At 36.3% G+C, this 27,668-nt stretch overlaps 1 protein-coding gene across 1 annotated transcript in view; it reads right to left on the bottom strand.

The window, feature by feature from the left end:
* The window catches only part of SEMA3A (semaphorin 3A), a 170,467-nt gene that overhangs the window by 9,567 nt on the left and 133,232 nt on the right, over positions 1-27,668 (bottom strand). Inside the window, exons 7-15 of the mRNA XM_068189556.1 lie at positions 26,833-26,975; positions 25,574-25,688; positions 25,407-25,476; positions 24,199-24,343; positions 18,381-18,600; positions 13,202-13,293; positions 10,479-10,520; positions 4,952-5,109; positions 844-911 (exon numbers count right to left, since the gene is read on the bottom strand). Coding sequence (XP_068045657.1) covers positions 844-911; positions 4,952-5,109; positions 10,479-10,520; positions 13,202-13,293; positions 18,381-18,600; positions 24,199-24,343; positions 25,407-25,476; positions 25,574-25,688; positions 26,833-26,975 — 1,053 coding nt within the window. The remainder of the gene's footprint in view (positions 1-843; positions 912-4,951; positions 5,110-10,478; positions 10,521-13,201; positions 13,294-18,380; positions 18,601-24,198; positions 24,344-25,406; positions 25,477-25,573; positions 25,689-26,832; positions 26,976-27,668) is intronic.

The raw sequence follows: 27,668 nt of genomic DNA, 5'->3' as shown, positions 1-27,668 counted from the left end.
CCATTCAGTGAAAAGCAAGACTCGAATGGGTCCTTTCAAACTCAATATTCTGTGTGAAAAGTTCCTGTAGATGTGCCACAATCATGAGGAATCACTTTTTTCCAGCAGAGGGAAGCATTGCCTAAGTATTCCCTTCCCTTAGAGCAAAATGGACATTTTTAATTTTCTGAGTGAAGGTCTTCTGAAAAGTTTGGCAACAAATCAGTAACTGTGAGAAGTCTGTCAGTCAAACAAGTCAAAAAAGGAAGCTGATCAATACACTGTGAAAATGAAACAGCTGACAAAAAAGCAAACTAAAATATGTCTAAGAAAACCCATGCTGAAAGTACATGGGGATATGCCTGCTGCAAGAACATCCCGATCTTCAGGACTTTTAGTGTGACACTTACAATAAAGGTCGCTCCATATTTTGCCAAGATAGATACAAACATATTTGGTTTGTAATTTGATTTTGTTATCATCTTACGCAAATTATGTACAGCAATGTGGATGTGGACAAATTTCTTGATGTCAAGAAGAAAATACAATTATTTTCTGATATAATATGCCTAATGTGATGGTGTGGTACTATCAGGGAAGAGAAGCAGGAAAATTAAAATGCTTAAACTGTTTATCTGAGGAAAACAAAAAAAGAAAAAAAAAACAACAAACCCAAATAGACTTCAGTGTCTGATCCAGGCCATTGTAAGCTATCTAAATTGTGATAATGATGTATTATATTCATCTTTTGCAGATGTTCAAGACAATTTCACCAACAAATCATTCATGTGCTTCCTACCCTATTGTGCAGAGTCTGTAAATTACATACAAATGAGCTGCACTTCAGTTGTGCCCATAACTCACTGTGATGCTGCAGGTCTGAGCAGTGGGTGAGCGGGTCCCCATTTCGGATGTCTTGTCGTCTGGTGCGCCTGCAAAGATCAAGTTTGAAATCTGTTAGTGCCTTTCCCAGTGCTCAGCAGCAACAAATGGAACATTCATATAATTACAGAGGTCACAAGTGCACCTAAACAACGCTTGGAAGAAAATCATATTGTTACTACTATATTCTGTGCGCTATAATTTTGTAGACTCAGGCTTTATTCTTACAGGTGAAGCCTTCAGAAACTGGTAAATACATACCTCTTGCACTGAGATACTAAATAAATAACTAATGTTCAATGCTAATTATTAGTATTAAATAAATATCAAATAAAATAAAATATTAAGTCTATTTTAACTGAGTGGGCAATACTGGTCACTTGATTACTTGATTCACAGATACAGGGAGTGCTGAAGGATTAGAATATATACTGTAGAGTTTAACATGTATCAAAAGTACACAATTGTGCAGGTACGGAATACTTTGAGTATCGTAGCATCTTTTAGATACATGAAATGTTAAGATGGCTGGATTTGAAAGAATGGTAGCACTGTATTTTCTACAAAATCTAAATTAAAAAGCATAGATAATTTCAGCCACCATGGGTTTTACTGAAACATTTCTGATAAAACCTTTTACAAAACTGTTCTAAATTGTTTTTAGAAAAAACAAAATAAAAACTTGAAAAGGAAGATTTTGAAATGCCATTTATTTTATCTTTTGTAGCTTGAGTCTGAATTCTACCTTTGATTGAATGTCTTTTTAACACAGTATAGTCTTCTCCTACTTTGAATTCTACTGGCTCTCTTGACAAACATGTCGATCTGTGCTAAAAAAAATGTATTTCATTGAAGAGAGCTTTTTAATACAGTTTTGTTTTGCATGTTTTTCTGTCTTTGTCTGCTCCTAGTTTTGTTTAAATAGCTGTGACACAAAATTCAAAGAAAAAGCCAAAGAAAAGAGTTTCATATGGAAAAGAAAAAAAGAACGAGGCAAACAAAGATGTGTTTCAAGTGTGAGTACTTTACTTTAGGAATCGGAGAAAGCCTGAGGGCTTGCAAAATTAGAAGAGAACAAAGAGGATTAGGCTGCTGAACAATGCTGCGATTTCAGATTATGGTATCCAGCAACGGATATGCAAAAGTCAAGTAGCCTTGTAAAAAGCCCTGTTGGTCCCTCCCTTGTGACAACAGCCCACATTTTTAAAAGCCATTGTTCTGCAGCAGAGACCACGTCTCTTCTCCACACCAGCCCTATTTGCAGGCTCGCACTAACAGCCCAGCATCAGCACATACCAAGAGTTCTCACAGAAACACAACTGCACAGCTGAGTCCTCTTGCCTGAAAGATTTTAACCATACTCCTTTCCACTGAAAGCTACTGAAACGTTAAACCGGAAACTATTTGTGTGGAGTACAGCAAAAACTTTCTTTCTGAGAAAAAAAAATGTTAGATGAGCATTTTTATATATTTTTCTGAATAAAAACTTCTTTAAAATTATGAGTTAGGACATCTTAGCACACTTGAGTAAGAAGGAATCTTCTGCTGAATGATATGTGCTTAAAAAATGTATGAATCATAATTTCCAATATCTTCATTACCAATGACAAAATCACACCCAAGATATAAAGAACCATAACATTTTGCTATCCCTTCCTAAATTTTGAAACAGCATATTTATAGGATACAATTTGCAAAAATGAAGTCTGTAGAAAGACTCATATTACTGTCAATGGAGTTTGAATGAAATGTTTAGTTGGGATCTCAGAAAAATGTTGCACATATCACCATTGTATCAACACAATGATTTATGAAATATGAACCCGAACACATCTGCACAGGGTAAAGTGAAGTGGTCACACTACAGGAGCTCTGAACTGTCATTTAGACTTGTAAAATCCACAAAGAAAGAAAAGCAAATAAAATCATGGCTTATAAAATCTGAAAAAAAAAAAAAAAAAAGAAGAAGAAAAAGAAACAAACAAAACCCCAAACCCTAAACACAACTATGGGTAAAACATCTGTACAATTGCCTCAGGAATCAATTTTCCCAATACTTCTGGAGTATAAAATTACAAGAATTTATTATTAGGAAAATGTTGACATTTAAGCTGTTTCCAGCAATGCTGATTTTGTCATCAATGCATTCCGAGCTGGCTTGAGCAAGGGGTACAGCAGGTACCAGGTGAACAGAGGAGCCTCTCTCCCAGTAACACAGACATCTACTCTGCTGTGCTGCCAAAGGAAAACTGGGGGGAAGTGGCAGAGACAGCAGCTTTTTCTTATGCATTTTTTGGATCCCAGCTTCCCAGCACTAATTTTTTCTTTCACAGTGTCCTCCAGAAAAGTAAATTCTGCATCCCAAGTTTTTCCTGTAGCTGTGCAACCCAGTTTGGCCCCAGCAACCCACACCCCTTAATCCCTGTAAGAAGAGGTCCCAGTCACTTTACCCCTGATGCCAACATGAGCTCCATCTGCAGCAGTAAGTTGGAGAGATAAGGAAAAGACAAAGAACCCTACTTCTTCCATCAGTGTCAGCAGAGGAATGATAGGATGATGTGCTCTATGGATCTTGAGATTGGCTGGGAGTAGGAATGTGTGCTAGGAATGCTGAGAAAAGATGAGGTTCAGGGATAGAGAGTAGCAGAAAACAGTGATTCAGTGACTCCTGATCTTACTGTCTCCTTGAGCACAGAGGCAATACTCAACCATATTGATTTCTAATACTAAAGAACTTTTCAGAACAAATCAATCTTTCAGACTCTCCTTGGAAACCTCTCCTTTCCTTCCTCTTCCTGAGAAACTGCCATGCTATCCGCAAAAATAAGTATTTAGCCCGTGTAACTGAGAAAATTTGACTGGCTCTTCTTTTGGGATGGGTTCTTTATCTTCCAAAGAATTTCACAAAAAGCTTTTCTCCTACTAACTCTGTTTCCTAGTGCAAAAATAGATGCTGATATTCTATGAGCAGCTTTTGTCATCAGTATTTGTTTAGGATCCATTGTAATGCAAACCTTAAAATTTTAACTCCCTCCATCTGAAACCTCTGTGACACTTATTCAACTTCTCACCCTTTACCACATTTCATCTTCCTCAACAAGCAATTGAAACCTGGAATTTGGCATTATGACACTCTCAAATAAGTATTTGCTAAATTAATTTCATGTAAGCTCTTATGTATTTAAACCCTTAGATTCTTTGTTTCTTCATAGGTGCAAGATATCTGGCATATTCAATTTCATGTGAGCACTTTTTTATCATTTTACTCAATTTATCAAGGGAATTTCAAACTACACCAATGTCTGCTTCTATTTGCAAATGTTTACCTATTCAGTTATTCCTAATTTCTACTTCAATAGCCAGGAGATCTTCAGTAACTAGCTTGTATACTTTTAGAGAAAGACTTTCAAAGATAATGGGAGGCAAAGAACTCTAAACCTCCAGATCAGACAACTAGACTTGTACATTTTTAATAAAACTGATATTTTTGACTTGTGGAGTCAGCTTTCCACCAAAGTTTGCATTGCAAAGCCTTCAGCATCAGTGCAGAGGGACTGTAAACCAGTGGTTGTTCTGATCTGGCAGCATCTGGACACACATCAGCACATACAAGTTATACTTCTGAATAGTAACAATAATGTTATATATCACTAAAAAAGATAAGTTTCTATTGATGTCCAAATATTTTAGAAATATTTCTCTTGAATCAGAATTGATGAAAATGCAGGGTAATTTACTTGGGCAAGTAGTGATTTTTTTTATTTTAAACCCCCTCCTTATGTTAGAGAAATTTTTTTTTTTCCTTTTTGCTGTTTACCAATGAATATAAAGTTAAGAGTTAATTTCACAAACAACTCTTGTCTGAATGTTTTCCTACAGGAGCTTTTTAAGCCAGCCCAAGAAGTAGCAGTGGTCACTTTAAATCAACCAAGACTTCATATTGCACGTAGCTCCCACAATGATGTTTTCTTTGGAAGAGAAAGGGCTCCAGTTAACCATCCTCTAAAAAATCTCCAAAGCCCTCTGGTCATATTGAGACCATCAGTTAAAACAAATAGCAAACCGTGAGGACATGCAGAACTGTCCCTACCTCTTAGCAGTGGGGAAGTAACGTGAGCAGGAGGAGCCATCCCAGGCACAGTAAGGGTCCCTTGCAAGGCAACACTCAGCACAAGCTTTTCCATACACATCACAGCGGTGCAAAGGAAGCTGTGAAACTCCACTGGCTGAGCCAATGTAGAGCTGTTGCTGTTGCAAAAATTAAAAAAAAAAAAAGCAGTTAAAAATATTGCAAATTACAATTTTCTTTTTCTAGGAAAGCATTAAAATGTTATATAATCATTTGTTTGGATCCTTCCAAATACAATAAAGGAACATGATCCTGATGTATGCTAAAGGAATGGGAACAGAATTGTCCCCAGGGTAAAAAAAATATCACTGGGAAAACACCCAAAGTCAGTGACAGAACACAATGGAGAACATGCTTTTGAATTTGAACAAAAAGAAAACCTTCAACATAGATTTCCTAACCATTACCTCAATTTATGTATGTGAGGAGGAAACCCAAAGTAAATTATTTCAGACTGATGCTACGATATTTTAGTTTGGAAGTGGTGCTATGCATGCACTTCTTTGCATGTCTGGTAATTCCAATATTTTGTAATCTTTTCTATAAGTCACATGATTTAACTGGAACATATCTTTAGTGAGGGGAGAGGTTTTGTTTTATTTTGGTTAAAAACCAGTGTTGAGTAGAAGATGCAGTTCAAATGCAGAAGTAAATAAAAAAACATGCATACAAAATGAAATCCAGCTTTGCATGGCATCACAATAGAATATCTTGTCTCCCTCAATTTCCTCTCTGATATCAAATTCATGTGGTCCACTAGGGAAGTTGGCCCCCAGAGGGATATGAGAAAACTGAACTTCTGATCCCATGTGAAAGTCCAAAGAAAGATATTTCAGATTAGGAATAATTCACAAAGAAAACAAATATTAGTGGGATGCAAAACTAGGGGAACACTAAATAAACAGATATACAAAAATTCAAATTCTGGATTGGAAACACTGATACTTTGCTATCAAACCCTGTCACTCAGCACCAACAGTGGACCGATGAATACCTTTCTTCAAGGTCCTACTCCAAGCAGTCCCATGAAGAAAATACAATTTTGTATTCATTCTTCTTTCTTTGAAAACATAAAGGTGGTATGAAAAAATAGGATTTCAAGAAATGTTATCAGAATTCTTCATCTCCTGCTTGCAACGTCCCAGAGGCACCATTTTCAGGGAATTCAGGGATGGAAGATGGCTATGGTAACCTACCAGCTAGACAAAATGAGCACTGGATAACAGGAGATAGCAACACCAAAAACACTCATAAGAGGTGTTGTGTTAACTTCTTTCAGAGACAGCAGCTTGGCAGTTTATACAGACATATTAATTGTAACAGAAACTTCCCGTGCATTTATATAAACACCGGTATTTTCTCAAGGAAAATATGACAAGGAAAGCCCCAAAGGAAAATTCTCTGGCAGATTGAAAACTAAACCCTTTCTAAGCAGCTGCTTCCATCTATTATAGTTTCATAGCTGGGTTGTAAACCCACATTCTCCAGGCAAAAGTCTCTGACCACACAGGGCTTTACACAAAGCCTGAACTGTACAAACCCATCCCAGTCAGTGTTGTAGCCTTGAGAAGAGAAGACAGGCAACAGACAAGATGAGCTGCTTCCCTCTAACTGAAGTGACTTAATCAAATACCCACCTTAGGGCTACATCCTGCAGTAAAAAGAGCAGCAATCCAAATCTTAGGTGACCTAACTGCTTCCCAAGGGATGCCTCGTCCCTTTACTGATTATGGAGGCAGCATAGGTCAAATTAGAGCTTCAATTAAGTATCTTAAATGTCCAGATGGTATTGATCTGAGTCCTGTGTAATTGGGGCATTAATATCTGTATAAGCATGTAGGAACATGTAGTGCAACTAATATAAAAATCAACCCAGAGAATGCACATGGGAAAATAAAGAATGGTGTAATGGTTTCCTATGTACCTCTGTAACCAATTTTATTTTATAAAAATCTCCTCCCTGATTTCTAATAAATGTCTTTAGAATTAAAGAATGACCAGAAACCTAAGAAAAAAATGAGGCCAAAATAGGGTTACTCAAAAACTATATTCCTTGTAGATAAGTTCATAGTTCAGTCAGTGAGCTGCAGCATATGTTTCAGGTGCTGCACAGCCTTAAGGCTGCTGCCTTGTTTGCTGCTCTTCTGATCATGGTTTTAGACTCCAGCTGGTGATCATTATTCTGGACACTAACAATATAAAAAATCCAGGCAGTATGAAATTCAGAAAATAGAAATAGAATTATTTGCATCAATGGCCTGACCTTACTTTGCCATACCACAGTCAAACTGCCTTTTCAGCTGTCTCTTCCAAGACATTGTTAATTTAATGAATGAGATTTTCAGATCAAACCAGAGAGTCAAAAAAAAAAAAAAAGTAAAAAGTTGTCCTCTAGAAATTCTTGCACACATATCAGAACTCAAGAAAAACTGAGGACACTAATATTTTAAGCAATCTAGTGGTTTCTGTTGGCCCCACAGTGCTGCCCAAAAAAAGCAGCCTTTTCCCAGACAAAGTCAGACAAAGGGATAACAGAATGCGGAAAATGTAATGCTTAAGAGGAAGAACTTACACAGAATTTTTAAAGGAACTTTAGTGAGCGTGAGATTCAAGTACCATTTGAGAAGTAATGCTTTGAGAAGTAATGCAGAATAGTTCAGCACACTGTTTAAGTGATATATTCATTTTGAGCTGGTCCTTTCTATATGCCTACTATGGACAGAAATATTTATCTCTGAATAAAATTCAGTACTTGGTACTACAAAAGTAGTCACTAAGCTATTTCTGCCTTGCCTTTGCTTAAAAATCTTATACAAGAGAAACAAAGCTCTTTGTAGCAATTCACCAGATAAGGACTTGTTCAGCTAAGGATCTTCTTGTCCTTTTCCCATGTTACAATAAATACAACAGCTTTTTCAAGGAGCATCACAAAGCTGACCCTGAGAAAAAGGTGAGAGGTTGCTCTGCAAAAAGTCACCTTTGATTGAAACCCAGGCTGGACTTTTTGGCCTGCTTCCATGTTTCTAAGGGAAAAATTATGGAGCTTCACCTGGCAGGCTCAAAGCCAAGAGGTACCAAGTCTCCCACAGAACTGTGAGCTGAGGCAGCTGCAGGGTGTTGCAGTGGCTCAAGGATGCTCTGAAAGTTTGTGTCTATTGGTAACAAAGCATAAACTGTTTAAGTGATAAGGTTACACAAGCCTAGGGCTCTGAACACAACAAGGAGGAATGTGTAGCTTCAGTGAGAAAATATAGATATAATTCCTGTGAGTTAAAGACAGCAGAGTGGAGAAAGAATGTATTAAGGCTTAGTCTTTCACATAAAAGCTAAATTTCCTTACTCAAAGCCACTCTTGCTCAAAGGCCAAATGCAGACGCAGAGAGAGAGAGAAAGACAGGAGCTTTAGAGCTTAATATAATTTAAAACCTAAGCTAAGTTCCGCTTCTGAAGAATTTGTAGATTTTGGTCTTTAGGAAGAGTAATTTGTAACATAACATATTGGCATGATGGCAAAAGAGGTAGCTTTGAACAACCAGAGTAGTAAAACATTTAGAAATAAGGAGAAACTCCCTGTACCATGCTTTTATAATTGGATGAAAGATTTGTTAGTGAAAAAATAAAATGAAGTGATTATTTTTAAGGCATTCAATAGAACATGCTGGTTTTACTATTTACATTTCATGCTTTGGCTTTCCACAATGCATAGAATTATTGTGCTGTTTATATGAAAACCAGCCTGCTTATCAGAACACAATGAGTAAAGTGTTTGAGTTACAGAACTACAGTATTTTTAAATCATAAATGTAAAATGGAAACATGTTGCCATATACTAATTTCATACATACTGCCAAAAGCTTGTCATAGTGTATCATGATTCTGTCATTTTTAGCCCGAGGCTGGTTGATTTTTCATGAGTTTTACTCTGCCTGAATAACTTGTGGTTTATGCTCTTTTTTAGCTTCAGACAATTTTAGCAGTGTAAATTTGTTTTCAGAAAACTCAGGGAAAATTGTAATCTCTCCTGAATAACTAAAGATGCTTTGGAGGAAAAAGCTGTATGAAAATGCATGGTCAATTTTCAAATATGATTAGCTGCTTTAAGGGAATGAACTTAAAAAAATAATCCAAAGCAGAGCATTTTGGTATGATGTGAGCATATATACAACTTGACAGGTCTGTTTTTAAATATCCTGGTACTCAATGTACCTTTCTCTTTGTCCTGCCATTTTTGCTGATTTAGGTGGTAAACTGTTAGAACAGTGTCCCCCCCAAACATTTTCTGTCAAATACATGAATGCTTTCAGACAACTTTCCTAAAGACAGTGAATTCAGAGTTAAATATGAAGCATTTCAAATATATTGGGCTCAGAATGAATTTGACCTCTGTTTAATAATGTATGGAGTAAGGTAGAATTTACTAAATTTTACTAATAACATGCACAAATTTTAGTGTACCTAGTCCTGAAAGTAATACCAAGTCTCCTTTTTCCTGCCAATGATATGAACGAAAAGAAGTTCCTTATATTTACCAAATTAGCCTCAGATCAGCATATATATGAAAAAGAAAAAAAAATAGTTAAATTTGACACTACATTTTATGTCTCAGACTCCTGAGACAGGAAATGACAGGAAATGACAGTGGCTGGGATCCATCCACCTAATTCCAGGCAAAGCTGGAAGATAGGCCCCTAATACCCAGTTCATTCCTGGACTGCAAACCTATGTTCTTTGCACAACCATATAATTTATCAACTGCTTCAAAAATTTGCTTAGAAATGCAGGAATCACCTTTACTGTAAGTCAGACAAAACTTTACCTCAATTCATCAAAAATTTCAGTTCATTTTAGTTATGGTCTTGTTTTAGAATACGTATCTTTTCTATAAGCAGTTAGCTATTAGTGTACTCAACTGAAAGTAGGTAATATAAATTTTGGAGTGTGAAACCCTTGTCATAACCACATCACTGAACCAGAAGTTCATGGAAAATTTGGACTGCATTAGATCTGTTGATCTTTTGTCAAAGCTGAATGATGCACATCTGGGAATGGAATGGGCATAGGACAGAAAGACAGCAGGATGCCTCATTTCCATCCTTTGCTTCCACCATCTGCATTTTGCACCAGACTATTCTACAGCGACTAGAACTAGTCCCATTAAAGAAAGGCACCAAGTTTGGCCACTCCTTTTGAACAGTCTCTCTGTCACGGAAGCATTCTATAATGTGGATTTTTTTTTCCCTAGAGAGCCACCATACAGCTGGTTAGTTTGCATTTACTTTCCACCTTACCAGTAAGTAACACAAACTAGGCTTTTCCTTTCCCCATTGCCCCCACGTCACATTTTCCTGAGAAACTACTGCTGTTTATGTAAAGGGATGAGATGCTGCTGCTGCAATTAATATGTCTCTGCCGACTGCCAAGTTACTGTCTCTAGAAGACAGAGACCAATAAATATTTGAAAGGGATTTAACATTTGTGCATGTAGTACCTGCTTTGTGGAAATCTTCATTGCTGAAATAACAGTGGGTTCCTAGGGAAAAACAGAGTTAAAATATAAAATGAGCTATAAACATAAAAAATATATTATAATACTATTTGCACAAGGTAGAAAACCTGAAATTAAACTAGAAACTCTCTAGTAATAGTCCTTCTTGTTGTCGTTTGCAGTGGAATCATTTCTAGCTGTAAAGGAATTAGAATGCATGTACATATCTGGGGACAACTTTGATTGCTATGTTGATTGTAGATTTTTCCATTATTAATACAGTTAATTGTGATCACTTTTTCACTAGTTCCACATCTTGAAATTGTTATCTACACTTAATATTAAAATTGTACTTCAAGAACTTCCCAGGTAATATGAAAATATTAATGGCTTTATGAAAATTCATAGATACTATCTATTAAAGGTAATAACACTGAAATAAGCAACTCATTATAAGTATATCAAGGTGAAAACCCCATTCCTGTGAAATTTTATTAATAAGAACAAGTTTTTATAATCTTTTTAATTGCTCCACACTATTCACTTACAAAGAAGATACATGAATTTTCCAAGCATGCAACCAAAATGAGCAAGCGGTTCTTTGCACTCTGGAATATCCATCATTTAATCAACTGTTACAACTTGTAGGTCCAGGTTCTCAGATGGATTTTAATTTGACAAGTGGCATAATTAGACTGTGTGCAACTCAATTCTGTATGAACTTTATTCTATCGAGAAATCTGCTATTGATCCTACACATGATACTTTTGGTTGTGTACATTAATAAAGTACTTATTAAGCTTTTACACTTGTGTAGTTTTCAACTTACTTATCCTGAGAGAATTTGATATGGGTCAGTGGATGGTAAGCATGGACTTGCCTTTACAGAGGGGTTAATAGACCTTATATTAGAAATCATCAATTAAATGTAACATTTGAATGAAAATTGAACTCATTAGTTTGTTTGCTCAGCTGTTCAGAGAAATATTGCACAAATGGGGCTTAAAGAATCATTTGTTATCAATGTAACAGATATGAAAGACTTTCAGCTTTGTGGAATTTTAAATGAAAAGCACTGTACTCAGCACATTGCAGCTTAACATCAAAATACGTTGTTCATGATGCACATATACTCTTTACAACTAAAGAAAACTTACATTTGGATGAGGTACATGTAAAATCTGTTGGAAATTCCCTATTGAAAGATTCATATCTTATGCTCAAACATTCTGCTTATTCCACTGAAATACATAAATTCCCTCTTTAAGGTTTAAATTAATGTCTAAAGAGATAATTGAGCTTTCAAGTAAATCAGAACAACAAAATACTTTTGTGCAATGAAAACATACATGTGTAAAGTAAAATTCCAAATTTCAATTTGCCATTAACTATTCTACTTCTGCAAAACCTTTCTGAAGTAAAATTAATTCCATTTATTTTCCTTCTTTCACTTTCATATTTTTCTGATCTCCTTTAGCTTGGCACTTCTACCTGTTTCAGGGAAGAGACTTATATATTATCAACAATTTCCAAATTACCCTGTGTTCATGTAATGGCTTCTGCATGTATAAAAATGAAAAAAAAAAAAGTTGTCTCATTTTCTTTTCACAGTTTCTACTTTAATGTTAAGAAAAAAAAATACTCTAGATTTCTGTCCTCAAAAAACCCCATGGATTGCAAGAACAGAGACACACATTTTTTTGAGATATCTTGCACTCAAAACAGAGGTTGCTGTGCACGACTGGTACCAGTAACAGCAGGAATGCCCATAAGAAGCTATCTTGTCTCTGCTCAGAAAAAAAAGGTGAAGGGATGGCAATGGAGTTTGATGAGGACGTGGTGGCTGGGCCCCCTGGCAGGGCCAGGACATGGTCCCTGTCAGCACAAGAGGCTCCTGGAGCATGCAGGCAGCATCTTCACACTGTCACACCAACCTTGTGCTCCCAGCCAGGATAACCCCCAGCTGCTTGGAGACAGGGAAACGGTGCCATAAAACGGCACTGACAGAAAGAGTAACGTGGGGAATGTAAATGATTCGTTGTTGTGTACAAAACATGAGACATCCCTGGGTTCTGTCTGGGAAGTGTTTGAAAAGTTTACTCAGCCCTGCCTTGCAGGGCTGCCTACGGGATGCTGTATTTTTTTAAATGGCTCAAACAAGAAAAATGGAGAAGACTGATTTCACCAAAAAATATTAGAGTTAGGGGGTGTTTATGGTGCCTTGTGTTGAACCATGAAAATGAGACCCCAAAGTGACCTTTGAAAATATAAATACTTTGTTCCTAAGATTATTAAGCATTAGAAATCTGGACAGATCACTGTTTTACCTAAAATATCTTAGTTACAATATGCTGATTGTCTGAATAGTTTTGAGAGTTTATGCGATTATAAATTTGTATATTGCATATCACCGTGGGAGAAAACAGACAGGCATTGTTCCCAGACCCGCACAGGTAGATATTTAACTCCAGCATGCAACAGCTCTAAGATTTAGAAATACTAATTTACTTTTTAAACCACTGAACAAGAGCCCAGAATGCCATTTCTTTTATCATTAACCTCCAGCTCGCACTGAAAGTTTATTTTGACTAGTGTCAGGGTCTCTAAATGACAAGCTAATTAGAGGGGTATGCCAGGCTATTCCTTGGCTAGACTGCAAGAAGTTGAGTTTGCAGCTGTCCACAGAGAAATCTATAACCTGACACTTGAAATTTAGTTGCACTTACCCGAAAGACTGTCATTTCTTCCAGCAAGACTTCCTCTAATTCGTGCCAAGTCTCCTTAGGAATTGAAACCACTTTAAGAACTGTTCCAATATCTTGAAAAGGGAAAAAAAAAAAAAACAAAACCAAACGGTTTTCAGGTGCTTAAGATGAATACTTCTTCTTTGTAGCAGCCAGAATTTCTTGTAGTATATAATTATTTCACATATAAAGACTATGAAGCTACTTATCTCTCAGCACTCATTCAAAAGAACTGCTATTTAAAATAACCTCAGGAAACAATGAATTTCAGTAGGACATTTAAGTATTTGAATTATCAAAATGCAACACAGAAAATGCATACTATTATAGTTATTAAGGAATAGACAGCACTGAAACACTATTTAAGTGACAGTATAAAATGACAGATTCATGACTGGGGAAGGAAATGCTCTAAATTTACCCAGGTGTGTTTTGTAGTCCATTTTGAATATGATGTTTTTCTTTCTTAAAATGCATGTGAAGATACTGTAGTATGGCTATAAAACCACCTGGACAAACGTTCTCAGACAGATGAAGCTGTTAGGTCTCTCAAGTACCTGCAATCTTCCCTGTGTCAAACAAAGTACCTAAGATGTATAAGCCCTTGAAGGCATCTATATTTCTCTGTGTGTAAGATGCTGGTTCTTCAATGAGGGGTGAAAAGCATATAATTTGTGCCTTTGGATTAGAAATAGGCGTGTGCCACCATTTTAGTATTATATCAAATTACATTTTTTGAGTTTTGCAACAAGCTTTAAAATGAACAAGGCCAGCACTTGAAATTCCAGAGCCACAGCCTTTGGTTTTGTGAACATGGTTGAGACTAAAAACCATATCTGTTATTCAGCTTCTGCATCTGTAATTTATTTTTTTGTTTCTATGAATACAATTTCCAGGAAACAACAAAAACACAAAGAACCATTTCTAGGTTGGCACATATCACTGCAGACTCTCTGAAATGGAAACAATCTGTATGCAACTTTTCTTTTTAACCAGCCAAGTGTAGTGCCATGTAAATGTATCACAGGTAGAATAATTATGTCCCTAAGGACTCTGCATGTTGCACATCCTACAGCTTTAATGGTTTAGGAAAGCACAAGGCATCTTAAGTGGATAAAATTCTCAAATAACTATAAAGGTCGACACTCTTAAAACAAGAACTTAACCATCAATTACACAAAAGCATATATATATATATATACACACACATTTTATAAGTATATATAGTTTGTGGGTATTAGCTGAAATTTCTGAACAAAAAGATGACAACTCTCTACTTCCATATCTAAAATACACATAAAACTGAGACAAAGAGATCACATGCATTAGAAATGTTTTTATAGGGCAACTGATGTAAAAGCTATTAATTCAAAGGGAAAATCCTAGTACTTAACTTCTTTGCATGATTTTGTATTTAAATATTCTAGAAAACCTGGAATATCCTGTAGAACTGAGATTTTTCATTTTTTCTATCTGCTTCCCTTTAAGCATATATTGGTTTCTAGATACATATTTTTGGAATTTTAGAGAGAAGCAATTTCTTTTCCCCTGGAATATGCACATCACTGTTTTCTTTCATTAGCCACAAATTCATATATTCTTTTAAAAAACACAAACCAACAGTTATTTCTTAAAGTAGCAACAAAGCAAAGCACATCTTTCTTTTTATTTAGGCTTCTACATGTACAAATTAAGCTAGTAAAATATACTAGATAAGTGGGTTTGGATTGGTTTTCATTATGATCACTGCTACTAATTGACTATATTTAAAACAAGAAATATTGAGAATGTTACAGAACAAATGCAATATAAACTTTAACTAATAAGAAAAAAATCCACATTTCTACTACAGAGTAATTCAGAATAACAGATAATCTAACAGTAGTTATATTTATAATTCAATTGATGAGGTAATTTCCTTAATTATCCTGATAATATGATGACTGTGGTTTTGAGGAAAATACATTTTATGGGTGAAGAACAGGGAACTCTGACATAATAAATATAGCAGTGTAGCAATGTCACAACTCTATTCTGTGTTGGACTAGGACTGTCCTCAATCACAATCCATGAAATGCCATATCCTAGAAATAAAGGGAGATTTTTCATAAAACAGACTGAGTGGGCATTGAGCAGACACAAGTTTCCCATAATGTTGTTTCAACAAAAGGTCAGACTTTTAAGCAGCTCCTGCAACAATTACAGTTGCCTGATCTCAAGAAAGCCTCTGAGGTCAAAGATACACTGAGTTAATCACTGTGGAGACACTGGTCAGGCCACAAGTACCAAAGTGGAGCTTTATCTCACTTCTACATCAAGTTTTACAGAGTAGTATTTCAAACAGTTTCACACAAATCAGGCGTCTCCTTTAGGATCAATAGGCTCTGCTTAGTAAGATAAGATTACTGTTATTAATTTGCTTTACTGACAGAAGTACTTTAACTGTGCCAAAGGATGCCAAACATTAGACCATCAGGATATGCATGAAATCCTGTTTTTTTCTGATTACTTTCAAGCATGCTGATAGGATTTTACTTTCATTGTGAAACACACTGGTACAATCAGAGTGGGAAAGAAACTGCTCAGCTCAAGATTTCCCCCACAGGAATGGAAAATGTGACCACACTGGATGGCTATTAATTATGTTGTGTTCAATTATCATCAGTTATTCAACAAAAAGGGAAAAAAAAGTATTTCTTCAACATACTGCAGTTCAGCAGCACATGGGAATAATGTAGATTGCTCTAACAGCAATGGGAAAACACAGAGAAATATTATCTAATCTGATGGGACAGACCTGCACAGAAAAACCCAGTCATACTCCAGGGAGCATAATTCTGGCTTTGTCGTAGGTTCAGATCACCAAGTGGGAAAATGGACTGTGACTAGAGTCCCTAATCTGCTTCCCAGTTAGTTCTTTGCTTGGGAAGAAGTAATACATGCTGATTGTGTATCTGCTTCTGATTCCTCTGACTCTGAGCAGCTGGCTCAGTGCAGCTGTCTGGCAGAAGGCAGGCAGAGCTTCAGTACTGCCTCTTTACCTTTCCCCCCACGTGGAAGACACCTTTTCCTGATTCTGAAAACCACAATAAGGACAGTGAGCTCAGAGGAACATGAAGCAGCTTTTGTGCTCCAGCTCCAGGCATGGGTGTTTTAATGCCTGTTCTTGTCCCACGAGGGTATGACCTCCTCCTGGAAGAAGAATGGTTTCTATGGGCAAAAGCAGAATTTCAAAAAATAATGACACTCTGCACTTAGAAAGACAGGATTTTAGTGCTGAAATATCTTTTGGCAAGTGCAAGTAATAATGTTTCAACACTTTTCTTACAGTTTGTGGGCAGGGCTATCACCAGCATTGGATGGAATCCTGAGCATTTACCACACACCTGAATATTAGTGGTTTAGGGAAACCCTAAACTCAGAGGTAAAAATTATCATTTAGGTTCTTTTAGAGGGAGATCTTGCTTGACTGATTTACATAAGAACTTCTAGACATAATAATAACTAAATAACCAGTATATGCAATGGTAACTATCTAGAAGCTGGAGCTCGGTTTTAAGCAAATCTCCCTGCACTGCCTGAAACAGACAGGAACTTCTGTATTACTTTCCATCTTACTCTAACAGAAGTCTTGAAGAAAGTACAGTGAATCTCTGGAAGAATTTTTTGCTTTCCCTTGCAGAAACCAATGCATCTTTCCTAGCCCACAGACCAAGTTCTGGAGAGTTAAATGCCACCTATTTTGCTCAAGAAATATACTTAAATAAGTTCCTTATGTTTTTTCAGCATCATACCACGTATGCCACGAACTTGTTTTTTGTGGGCCAAATCAGGCCATAGAGGACTTGTTGAAAGGCACCAAACTCTGTGAATTGTGGATGACATTGAAGTCTCTAATGTATGATGGAAAATATATGCTGTGTAAAGTCATATGAAAATACTTTTCAATATTTTATGCAAGAACATACTGTAGCACTGGTATCTAATAACTCAGTTTACAGTTTTGAAGTGCTTTAACCCTTCCTGCAGAGCCGTGTTTTCTGCAGTAAATGTTCTGAATTTTTATGCTTGCACTGTGTTTGGTACACAAGCCTCACCAGCTCTCAGTTGACTCATAATACACTTCAGGCATCAACATGAAAGAGATCTTACATTTATTGCTTTGGAAATCTGACCCCAGGTTTAGAGTACCAGAACTGTATTTAAAGTATGTAAAAAGTTGGACTGTTAAAAGACAGCACGGAGGTTTTTTTTTTGGTCCAATGCTGAAAAGAAGCAGTAGGGTTTGATTTGGTTTGGCTTCACAATGCCAATGTCTAATTACTAGTAATTATGTTCAGTAGAAGTTTAAAACACTTTTATTCAACATAACTGAAACATCAGCCAACTAATGTAAAACTTTCACAGATGAATAAACAGATCCATGAGATGCAATTGCTACTCAGCAGAGTTTTGAAACCACTGAATTTAGGAAGATGCATATAAGCTAATTTTTGGACACCCTTTCTCATTATTACCTTTCCAGAAAAAAAAGTCTTTTCTCAGTGCATATTTACACTTCTCTAAGATGGCCAAGCTGTATGATTCTGCAAATGCTTTGGAAAGGATATCATCTTTCTATTTGAATACCAGCTCTTCTGAAAACACTCCAGTTGTGCCAGATATCTTCATCTTAAGTAAAATGATGCACCCTCTTGGCTGAATTGCTGAGCATCTTAAGGCAATACTTGAAATACTTGAAAGGCACAAACGACTTTTACAATACCTGGATATTTGCCTCATTCATGTTAATACTTTTTATGCTGCACTTCAAAATGGGTACCTCAAACCCCTCATTTTAATACTAAATTATAATTAGTAAGGCAAGACATTTCTAATAAAAATCCCTAATAGCAGTAGCTGGAAAGAGGGTGGTTTGATCTTAATCCAGATGGCAAAGTTCCTAAAGAATTAAGCTGTGCAGGCTACAGCCTGAACCTGCAGCAGTGAATATTTGTAACAAAGACCTCTCCACATGCACAGTTTTGGGTCCTGCCCCAAGTTTTCACAGGTTTATATTGCTCTTCAGTCAATATTCTGTCTTTTAGAGTATATATTTTTATCTGCTCTAGGTTTCCATCAATCCTGGAGGAGCATACAGTGTAAATTCGAGACCTCTCACCTGTGCCAATGAACATCACGTCATATTGGCCATCTTCTGCATCTACCCGATCTACCACGATCTGTGTGAACTGGTAATCCACGTCTGTTTTAATCATGATTGGGCGGTTGTTGATGGGGAACACTGGGTTGTACATGGCGGGATGACTTCTGGCAAATGTGATAACTTCATCGGGAAGGTCCTTGGTGGAATCAAAACCTCCAAATGTTTTACTGGGACACTAGGAAAAAAAGGAAATGTTTCACATTTTATTATTTATCATCCCATCTACAGCAGTCTCTAATTAAATATGCCAGGGAATCTAAGTGTTTTGTGACAGACAGAGAAAGTTAATTCTGTCACTCATAGTCTCTCTGTTTCAATTTATTTTGGATTTAAACCAATATGGTTAACAGAATGAAAATGATCCTCATACATCACTTTTCTTATTCCTTTTCAGTGCAGAAGTCTTTAAAGTCCAGTTGTGATTAGTATTAGTCTTTAATTGTCAGAAGGAAGAAATTCTGAAATATCAAAATCATTCAATATGAGGCAAGCAGTTCAGTATTTGGTTATGTATACAACACCAAATTAATTAATTATGCCATTGTGAGAAATGATACTCACTTCCAAAAAATTTAAAAGGTTTATTAAAACCTTATCAAAAATACAGCAGAAGACTGAATAGAGAAAATATTACTGCTCCAGGAGCAGAGGATCTTTCCCACCATGTGCTCATCCACACAATGGATGTTCCACCTTTTAACCCTTTAGACGCTCCCAAAGTTCTGTCCATTGACTCCTTCTTCACTGTCCAGGGGCAGAGCTCACTTCCTTAAATCTTGATTGGAGGTCAGATGTTGCCATAGCAACAAACCAACCCCTCCCAAATGTTCCAAACCTAGGCCGCCCCCTGATAACAACACAAGGGTGGGTAAAACATAACTGTAAGTCTATAAAACTTCTCTTAACACATACACAAATATTTGCCTTTTAATTGTGAGAGTCGCCCATCACATTACTCATCTACAACATCATCATCCTTGTTTCAAAGTATTGTCTTCAGAAGTTGACTGGAAATTGCTACGTGAGGAACCAAATCCTTAAACCCTGGGACAATGCCCTGTTCTACTGACTTTGCAAACCCCTGCTTGTCTCAACAACTTTGTGTCCTCCATGTAGTCCCGATAATGTGGATCCTGTTACACTAAATCAAATCTAGTGAGTCATGTCTTAAATGTACCTTTTTTTTCTCCCCTCTGATTCTAAAGAAAGCCTTCTGTGAGTGTTACTCATCATACTGTCCACATCAACTCTTAGGTGAGAGGATCTCATTCAGGAACTGCAGTAACTCCTCACTGTCCTGCACAGCTGGTGCAGGAACAACTGGTGTCCCATTGGGATGAATCATGATGTAAGACAGAAAAAAGTTACTTTTCCCCTGTATATACGCAGGGGTGGGCCAGAGAGTTTTGCCTCTCATCTGTGAGAACCACAGGGCTCTACTTTGCACATTTAGCTTATGTTCTCTCACTGTAAGCAGAAACCAGAGGCTGGAAAGGAAAGGAGAGGTAAGACCATGGTGTTGATAGCCACAAAAGTACTCCTCCACTTTCAGCTATTACATATCCCCATCAGGAGACTCAAGAACTGTGGCTGACCACCACCATTTGCCCTCACCTCTTCTACAGAATTGGTAAGTATTTAATGAAAAGTTACCTTATGCAACATTAACATAAGCATTAGCAGTATATTAGTACTGTTGAATGGGTGAAGGAAACGAGCCACAATGACACCAAGTCAAAGATACTTGTCAAAGATCTTGGGGACCCCAACTGCTGTTCAGATAACTCTTGAAGGCATACAAAACACTGAATCCCAGCTGAAATTAATTATTTTGCAGTATTTGACCTTCAAATATAAACAAATGGCGTTAAAATGCCTGAGATAATTTGCCCTTTATATCCAGGTATAAAACACCTTCCAATTAAATTAAAAACCTAGCGGACAAGATCTTATTAAGCAAGAATCCAGACCTTGCAGGATGCTCAACAGAAGAAATCAATTGTCTTTGCTATCACCTTGATCCAAATTATTAATAATTCAACAGAAATTAAATTTAAAAATCAATGTCAAAAAGAGTAGTTGCTGTACTCAGCAAAGGGATGCTTCCAGCACGGACATAGAAAGTGCAAATTGTCCCTTGCTGGCATATTTGTTAGTAAGCAAATTCCTACATTCTGTTTGTATGGAAGGGAAGAGAGGAGGAAAGAAGAATATTTGATTAAGGCATGTGGAGCAGAAAAAGCAGAAAGCAAATTAGCTATCTATTTTATTTTTTCAAGATTTTTTAACCTTTTTTTTTATTATTATATGTTCTTGCTCTTTTGTACAAAAATATTATGAAGAGAAAAACAGATGGATTTTTCATGATTATTGGACAAACCATTGTCTGTCTCAAAAATAGTGTTTCAAATGCTACACTTAAGTTTGGTTTACATCTCAATATTATAACTACAATTCAATACTAATTACTTGGATTAATTAGATAACAATTAATTAGGTAATAGCTGTAAAGTACTCTATGTATAAAAATCACTACACAAGAATTTTGTATTGTTAATTGCAGCTTGGCAAACACTGAAAAACTACTAAATGAATGTTCATCCCAATTTTAGGCAAATGAATTTCAGCTGTGTTTCAACTGCTTGAATATTTACTTTCTGGCTCATTTTCTAACAAAGGATTTTACTTGCAGCAATATGAAACAAGCTCCCGAGGGAAGTGGTCACAGCACCAAGAGTGCCAGAGCTCAGGAAGCATTTGGACAATGATCTCAGGCACATGGTGTAACTCTTCTGTAGCTCTTCTGTTCAGAGCCAGGAGCTGGACTCAGCGACCCTTGTGGTTCCCTTCCACTTCAGGATATTCTATCATTCTATGGACCAAGATGTACTTTGCGCAGAAAAATCATAAAACTAGAATTAGAGTCATAATTCTGTGTGTTTGATTAAGACTCTCAATTCTGAGACCCCCTATTACTCCTTAGATACCCTGCTTTTCTGAGAATAAAAATATTACTGTAACCCTGTGTCTTTACATGTGAAGTTTAAAGTGCATTACCAGGACTAGGCCCAGTAAGGAATCCAACAGAACAAATCAGTATGTACATTTTGGCAGGAAGAAAAAGCTCTTTGGTCATAACTCTTGGTGCCATGAAGCAGAGAAAACTTGAGCTCTGTAGCTGAAATCACAGAAAGTCAGATAGGAATTCAGGATGAGCTACCTGAGTTAAGATGAGGTATACACAAAAGTCCTCCCTCCTCTCCCAGATACTTTAAAATTTAAAAAGGAAAAAAAAAAAAAGGAAAAAAAAAAAGAAAACAAAGTCCTGTAGATCTTACAGGAAAAATTCTGGCAATTTCTTTGTTGCATGTGAAGCTGATGTAGAATTTCTTATAAAGATTTCTGGTTTTTCAAAAACCATTTACTTTCATTTTCTTTTACTCATACTAGGCAAATCACCAGATGCTCAAGAAGTTTAGTGGCACCTCCCCTATTAAATTCCTGAGATAATTCAACACTGCAGTGCAATCTGAAAATTAATTACTCTAATCTAAGATCAGTTTTTTTTCTCCCATCTCTTTCTGCATTTTTAGGAAAAGGAGTCCAAAGGTCTGACAACTGAAGAACTTCAAAAATCTTTTTCTTTTTCTTTTATTTTAAAATTCAGTTTTATTCTATTGATATAACAGAATGATTTTAGCAAATGTGAGGGCATTCCTCTTCTTTCAAAGTGGCAGAACCCAGGATTAGAGTTCTGGCATTGTGCTACGACAAACTGCTGGCCTCAGCCACTCTAACAACATTTACAGTGGCATGGCCTCCTGCACTATATCTGTGGGGCTAAGCAGACCTGTAAAATTTGGGATTACACTTGATTTTAGGCAAGAAAACAGCTTATGGTGGAATCTGAGCATCTTTGCACTTTGTAAATCTTAATGGAAGCATTTTACAATGAAATCATAAAGGTAAACTCCATTCTGATAGGGTAGCCAGAAACAAAAGTATCTCTAACCTAAGTGCATTTCCTTACTTTGACAAAGGCTCTGGTGTCTTAGTTCACTTTGCCACTTAAGGGCTGGGTTCTGGCCCTTGTTTTTCTGCTTATTCTGGGGAACTTGATCAAGTCAGTCTTTTCTCATAAGCAACTCAGATCAAGACCCTCAGAGAAGTTGTGGAGTAACCCCCAGGCAGAACTGAGGCCAGAACTGTGTCTCAGGACACAGAACTGCCAGTCTCAAGAGCAAGTATTTGAGTTGTGTATTTAGAATCTCAACAGAGCTGCATCTGATCTCCGCAGAGGAATGAATGCAACAGAGCCTGTGTGCAGCAGTCAGTTCTTTATCTCAGTCTATTTCTGTAATAGAAGCATGCAACATTCTTATTTGTCCATAGTTCTACATGATATCTAGTATCTGGTTTTGTTCAGAAAGTTTAATTGAAACTGCAGTCAAAGAGGAGTATAATGGGACAGAATAATGAGCAGTAAATCTGTTAAACTGAAAAGGTGAGAATAGCTATACAAGGAATACCAAAAATATCTACTCATTCACTTTTTCTAGAGTTGCAACACAATAGAACTTCAAAAAAATCCCAACTCTCTGACATAACAGAATTAACTGTAATAATTGGGAAAAAAAGCTTCACCATCAGATGAGAAATGAAAACTCTTATATGCTGCAGATCACATATTTTAACTCTGGAAAAAATCAGAAATTCCTTTAGTCACAGTGAATGAGTGAGGAGTTCTGAGGAATCCAGCTGTCAGGGAGCCACTGTTTTCTTTTACTTAGGAAGTAATTTTCATTAGCCGAGCATATATATCAGTTGAAAGATCAGATTTGAAAGGACAATTTCAAACATACCAGAGAAAAGTAGAAAGCATGATGAACTAAAGAAGCAAAGTTATTCCTGCTTTCTTTTGTGCCTTATATTTAAGAAGACTTTGAGAAGAATGTTGCAGACATATATATTATTTACACATATACATTTTTATGTATACATGTGTACATATATATGTAATCTTCTGTAATGACAGTTCTCAATAGAAATGGGTCAAGCTGACTTATACAAGCTAAGGAGCTAGCCCAATGTACACAATTAATGCTTGTTTCATAAATGTCCCATCTTCTTAGACTACTGGAAATTTCAGAGGCAGTAAAATATTTCTAGAACGTGATGATATCAGTTGAAATATGGATGTCTTATATGGATTGATATTTTAATCATTTACAAAACAGAAACAGAGAATCAGGTAAAACCAGATATTTTTAAAAATTCCATGTGGAAGTTAGAAACTATTGTAGTCATTCTATCATCTATTGCAGAAATATCTGTTTCACTGTCTTGGATTTAATGTCGACTGAAAATTCCTAACAGTGACGCAAATCGTCTGTTTTACATTCATTCTCACTAAGAAAGGCTCAGTCAGCCAATATTTGGGAAAAAAAAACAAATTCCAAGGAAAGGATAATGCAATATAATTTATGAAACACTTGACTTTCAGTAAAATTCTCCAGCCATTACCAAAACTTTTTTTGAAGTTGTTAATATGGATGCCAAAATTAAAATCCAAGTGAAGTTGCTACTGCAGTTTCATATGTTACAAGAAAATCAGTACATTCTGGACCTGGAGGAACTGTTAGTTTTCCCTTCTGCCACTCCATCCATTTCGTTATCTGTGTCAGTTTCTTTCCTGGATCTCAGCTCAAGGACCATGTAATGTGTGAAAATATTTTCCACAGTTTTCCCAGTTCAGATTCCTTAGGGTACTTACAGTTCCTGGCCGTGGGTATGGCACTCGCCCTTGGTAGGGAACCCACTGGTAGTTTGGGCCATCTCGGTGGGCATAGGGACCAAGAAATACCCTCCTGATATCAGTCATGCTGTACATACACACAGCTGATCCCTTGAAGATATTACTGAAAATGAAGGGAAAATAAATCAAATCAGTTTCTTTAAATTATCAGTTGATTAAATCAAGTGTTAGAGCTATGGGAATAGCAGCTTGATGCTTTCTAATTTATTGCATGTGATGATAATCAAACCTCTGACAGGCTCTCAGAGCAATCCTCACTCACCTCCTATGAAAGTTCAGCAAAACTGATATGATCTCCCAGACATTTTCCTTAGCAGATGGCTGCTATTTCACTATTTAAAACATCTTGTCCCCAGAAGGCCAAAGCCCAAATTTGAGTAAATTTCAGTAAGGCTTTCCCTAGAGAACTATTCAATTCTTTCCTACACTCCACATTTTTTTTTAGCAGTCTCTTCCATCATTTGGGAAGCACAAGTGCAAACTTCAGTGTTGTTTCTTACCCTGACATTTTTTACAGAAGACAGTAAGGACTTGTAAATCTCCCTCTTCTATGCCTGGTATCCCTAGAAACATTCTTTCTGTTTAGAAACTAAAACTTGTTTCTTTCACAGATAAATGTGGCAATACAACCAGTACTGCAAACCTTCCTCAGACCAAAGCTACAAGTATATTTTGTTCTCAGCGAAAGCACAGTGTAACAAAAACATTCAAGTCACAGTTATATGTGATTCAATAACAGAACTTTTGAAAGATCATTAGACTTTCCAGATTTTAGCAGTATTTTTTATTAATATCTCCTTGACTAGCCAATTTCTCACTCCACAGTTTTCCTATTTTACACTGCCCTCAAACAAGTTTATTTATGCTTGCATTCATTTTCCAAATATGTGTGGAAAGGGCTACAAATGCTGATCTCTGCAATAAAAAGCCAATTCAATGGCAAGAACAGCCTGAGAAACTGATAGTCTTTGTGTTTGCTAGCTTCAGGGTGATGATGTACATTGCTCATAAGAAAGAAACCTAATTCATTACTTCTTACTGACATTGACTTCTCAGTTCAAAGGTTAAGAAAATTTTGTGTTTTTTAAAAACACTTTTAACAAAGAGACCTCTCTAAAACAAGCAGCCACCCAAGTTTCCATGCAAGAAAATGATATGCTCTGTACCTGGAAGTTGTAAACACTCCATAGACTATTGGATTTTTAGGGTCTTTTGAGTTCATTAGGAACACATCCTCTGTAACGATAACAAGAAAAAGAAAAGAAAATCAGGTTAAATTCATACAGGTAATACCTGAAGACATTTCTATATTCCAGCCATTTCTGCTACTTACGTAGTTCATCAAAGTGTGTGTCAATGCCATTGGGTCCTGGTACAGAACAAATCAGACGTGCTTTGAGGAAAGTTGTCCATTTGTTAACAAGGCTCCTGTGTCCACCAAAGTCATTCTAATAGCAAAAGTGTTTTGCATTAACATTTCGCAACAGTCTTTGTTTGAAGTATCAACAGAATACAGAGAAAACACAGCAAATAAGATGCCATTTAGAGAAAACAACAGAGAAGAATTCACCCTCTATGTACAAAAGCAATATTATGTTGCAAAGACACAAAATCTGAATTATTTTTATTTTATATTTATTGTGTCATATTTCATACTAGTCCATAATTTAAAAACAGAAACCCTCAAATCTCTCTATATAACTTTATACATATTCAACACTGGGAAAAAAGAAATTGGCAGAATATCTTGCTCCAAAGCACCCAGTCTGCCATATCCTGGAAAAGCTGAGGGTGTTTATTATGCTTTACTGGGTAGCAACAAAGTAGAAATGAAACTTGCAATGGAACAAAGTAGACAAAAATGCCAGAACAGAGGAGTCAGCTGTACATCCGCAAAATGTAGAAACAAAGGGTCCCAAGGATCTCATACTTGTGGGGTAACTGGTTTAAAAGTAGGAACCCCTGAATTCAAAGCTGCAAATTGAAGTTGTGCTTATGTATTAACAGAAAATTTTACTGTAAACACCACAGTTGCCAAAGCTACAACATTTTTTAATTTCATTAGCAGAAATGTTTTTGGAAGTCTGTCAGAAAACCATCTGGACATTTATTAGTGTGGAAATATGATTCATCTTGCAGTCACTAAGGGTCTTTGGAATGGCTGCCCATTTCTACAGCTAACCTTAAACAATTATTTTTCTGTATCTTCCTTTGCCTCTGTTTAAAAGGTTTTCACTAATGTGGGAAGGGAAAGGTATTAACATTTAAAAAGCAAATTCTTCAAACGTTTTTTGCCTACCTGGAAGTATCACATTTCCTGTAAAAGACTTTCTTTTGTACACATTTTCTAAGCCCCAGAAGATACCTATGACTTTTTAAACCAAACAACAGAGTTTGTGAAGTTTCCCCCCAAAAGAAGAACTGAATGGTATTAATTTCTGTATGCCATCCCCACACTATTTTTCTTTTGGGATGACCCCTGCTTTAGTACAATTCCAATGTTAATACTGAGTAATTCACAGGTGAGAAAACGCAGTTTCCAAAATTGCTCGCAAGTGCATTCAGTATCACACCAAGAATTCATAATCTGACCTTGCAGATCTGCCCTATTCTGGCATGAGTGGCTTTTCCAGTGTGCTCTCCATCAATTGCATTTTCACGGAAGAAGAAGTAGATTTTGTCATCTTCTGGATTGTCGCTCTCTGGTATCAGGTGAGCACTGACAAATCTGGGATCTGAGAAGACAATGCCATTGTGTATTGGATCATTTCTCTTCTTTACATAAATGAACTGTCATTTTTCTTCCCAAAACCCCATCATGACAAACCCCATGACAAATATTAGGGACATCATCGCCTGCTAATATGTGACAGATACTTACATTCCTCCGATCTTTAATACAGAGAGGTGTTTGCTACAGGTATTTAATGAACAAATCTTAACTTTATTATTGGACCAATTAAATGTTTATGAAATCTCTTTACAAATGTTTGTATAACACTGCAGCATGGTTTCATAATCCTATGTATTTATTGCTGACATTTTTCTTGTTCTTTGGATGTCTGGACTTCAGTTAGTCTTTCTGTATAAGTCACAATTAAAATGAAATAATTATGGAGAATTATGGAGACAAATGCAAAGCTCTCATTTTAGAAATTAAAAAAAAAAAAAATTGCACCTAGAAAATTGTTAGTGCATTACTGTTAAAAAAAGTTAAGTTGAAAAACACATTTTGATTGATACGACTTCCACATGATACTCCAAATTCCCAAATTCTTGTCTTCTTTTCAGAAGAGAAATATATTCTAGAATTTTTACCCAAATTGTTGAAATACTTTTTCCTGCTATTTTTGTAAAGTATTATTTTTATATACATAAACTTTATTTCCTAATGATGAGAATGACAACTTTATTTGGTGGCAAGAAAG

The sequence above is a fragment of the Anomalospiza imberbis genome, chromosome 5 (assembly GCF_031753505.1).
Source record: "Anomalospiza imberbis isolate Cuckoo-Finch-1a 21T00152 chromosome 5, ASM3175350v1, whole genome shotgun sequence".
NCBI lineage: Eukaryota > Metazoa > Chordata > Aves > Passeriformes > Viduidae > Anomalospiza > Anomalospiza imberbis.
The sequence above is the reverse complement of the archived record's forward strand: the minus strand, read 5'-3'. Positions and strand labels throughout refer to the sequence as shown.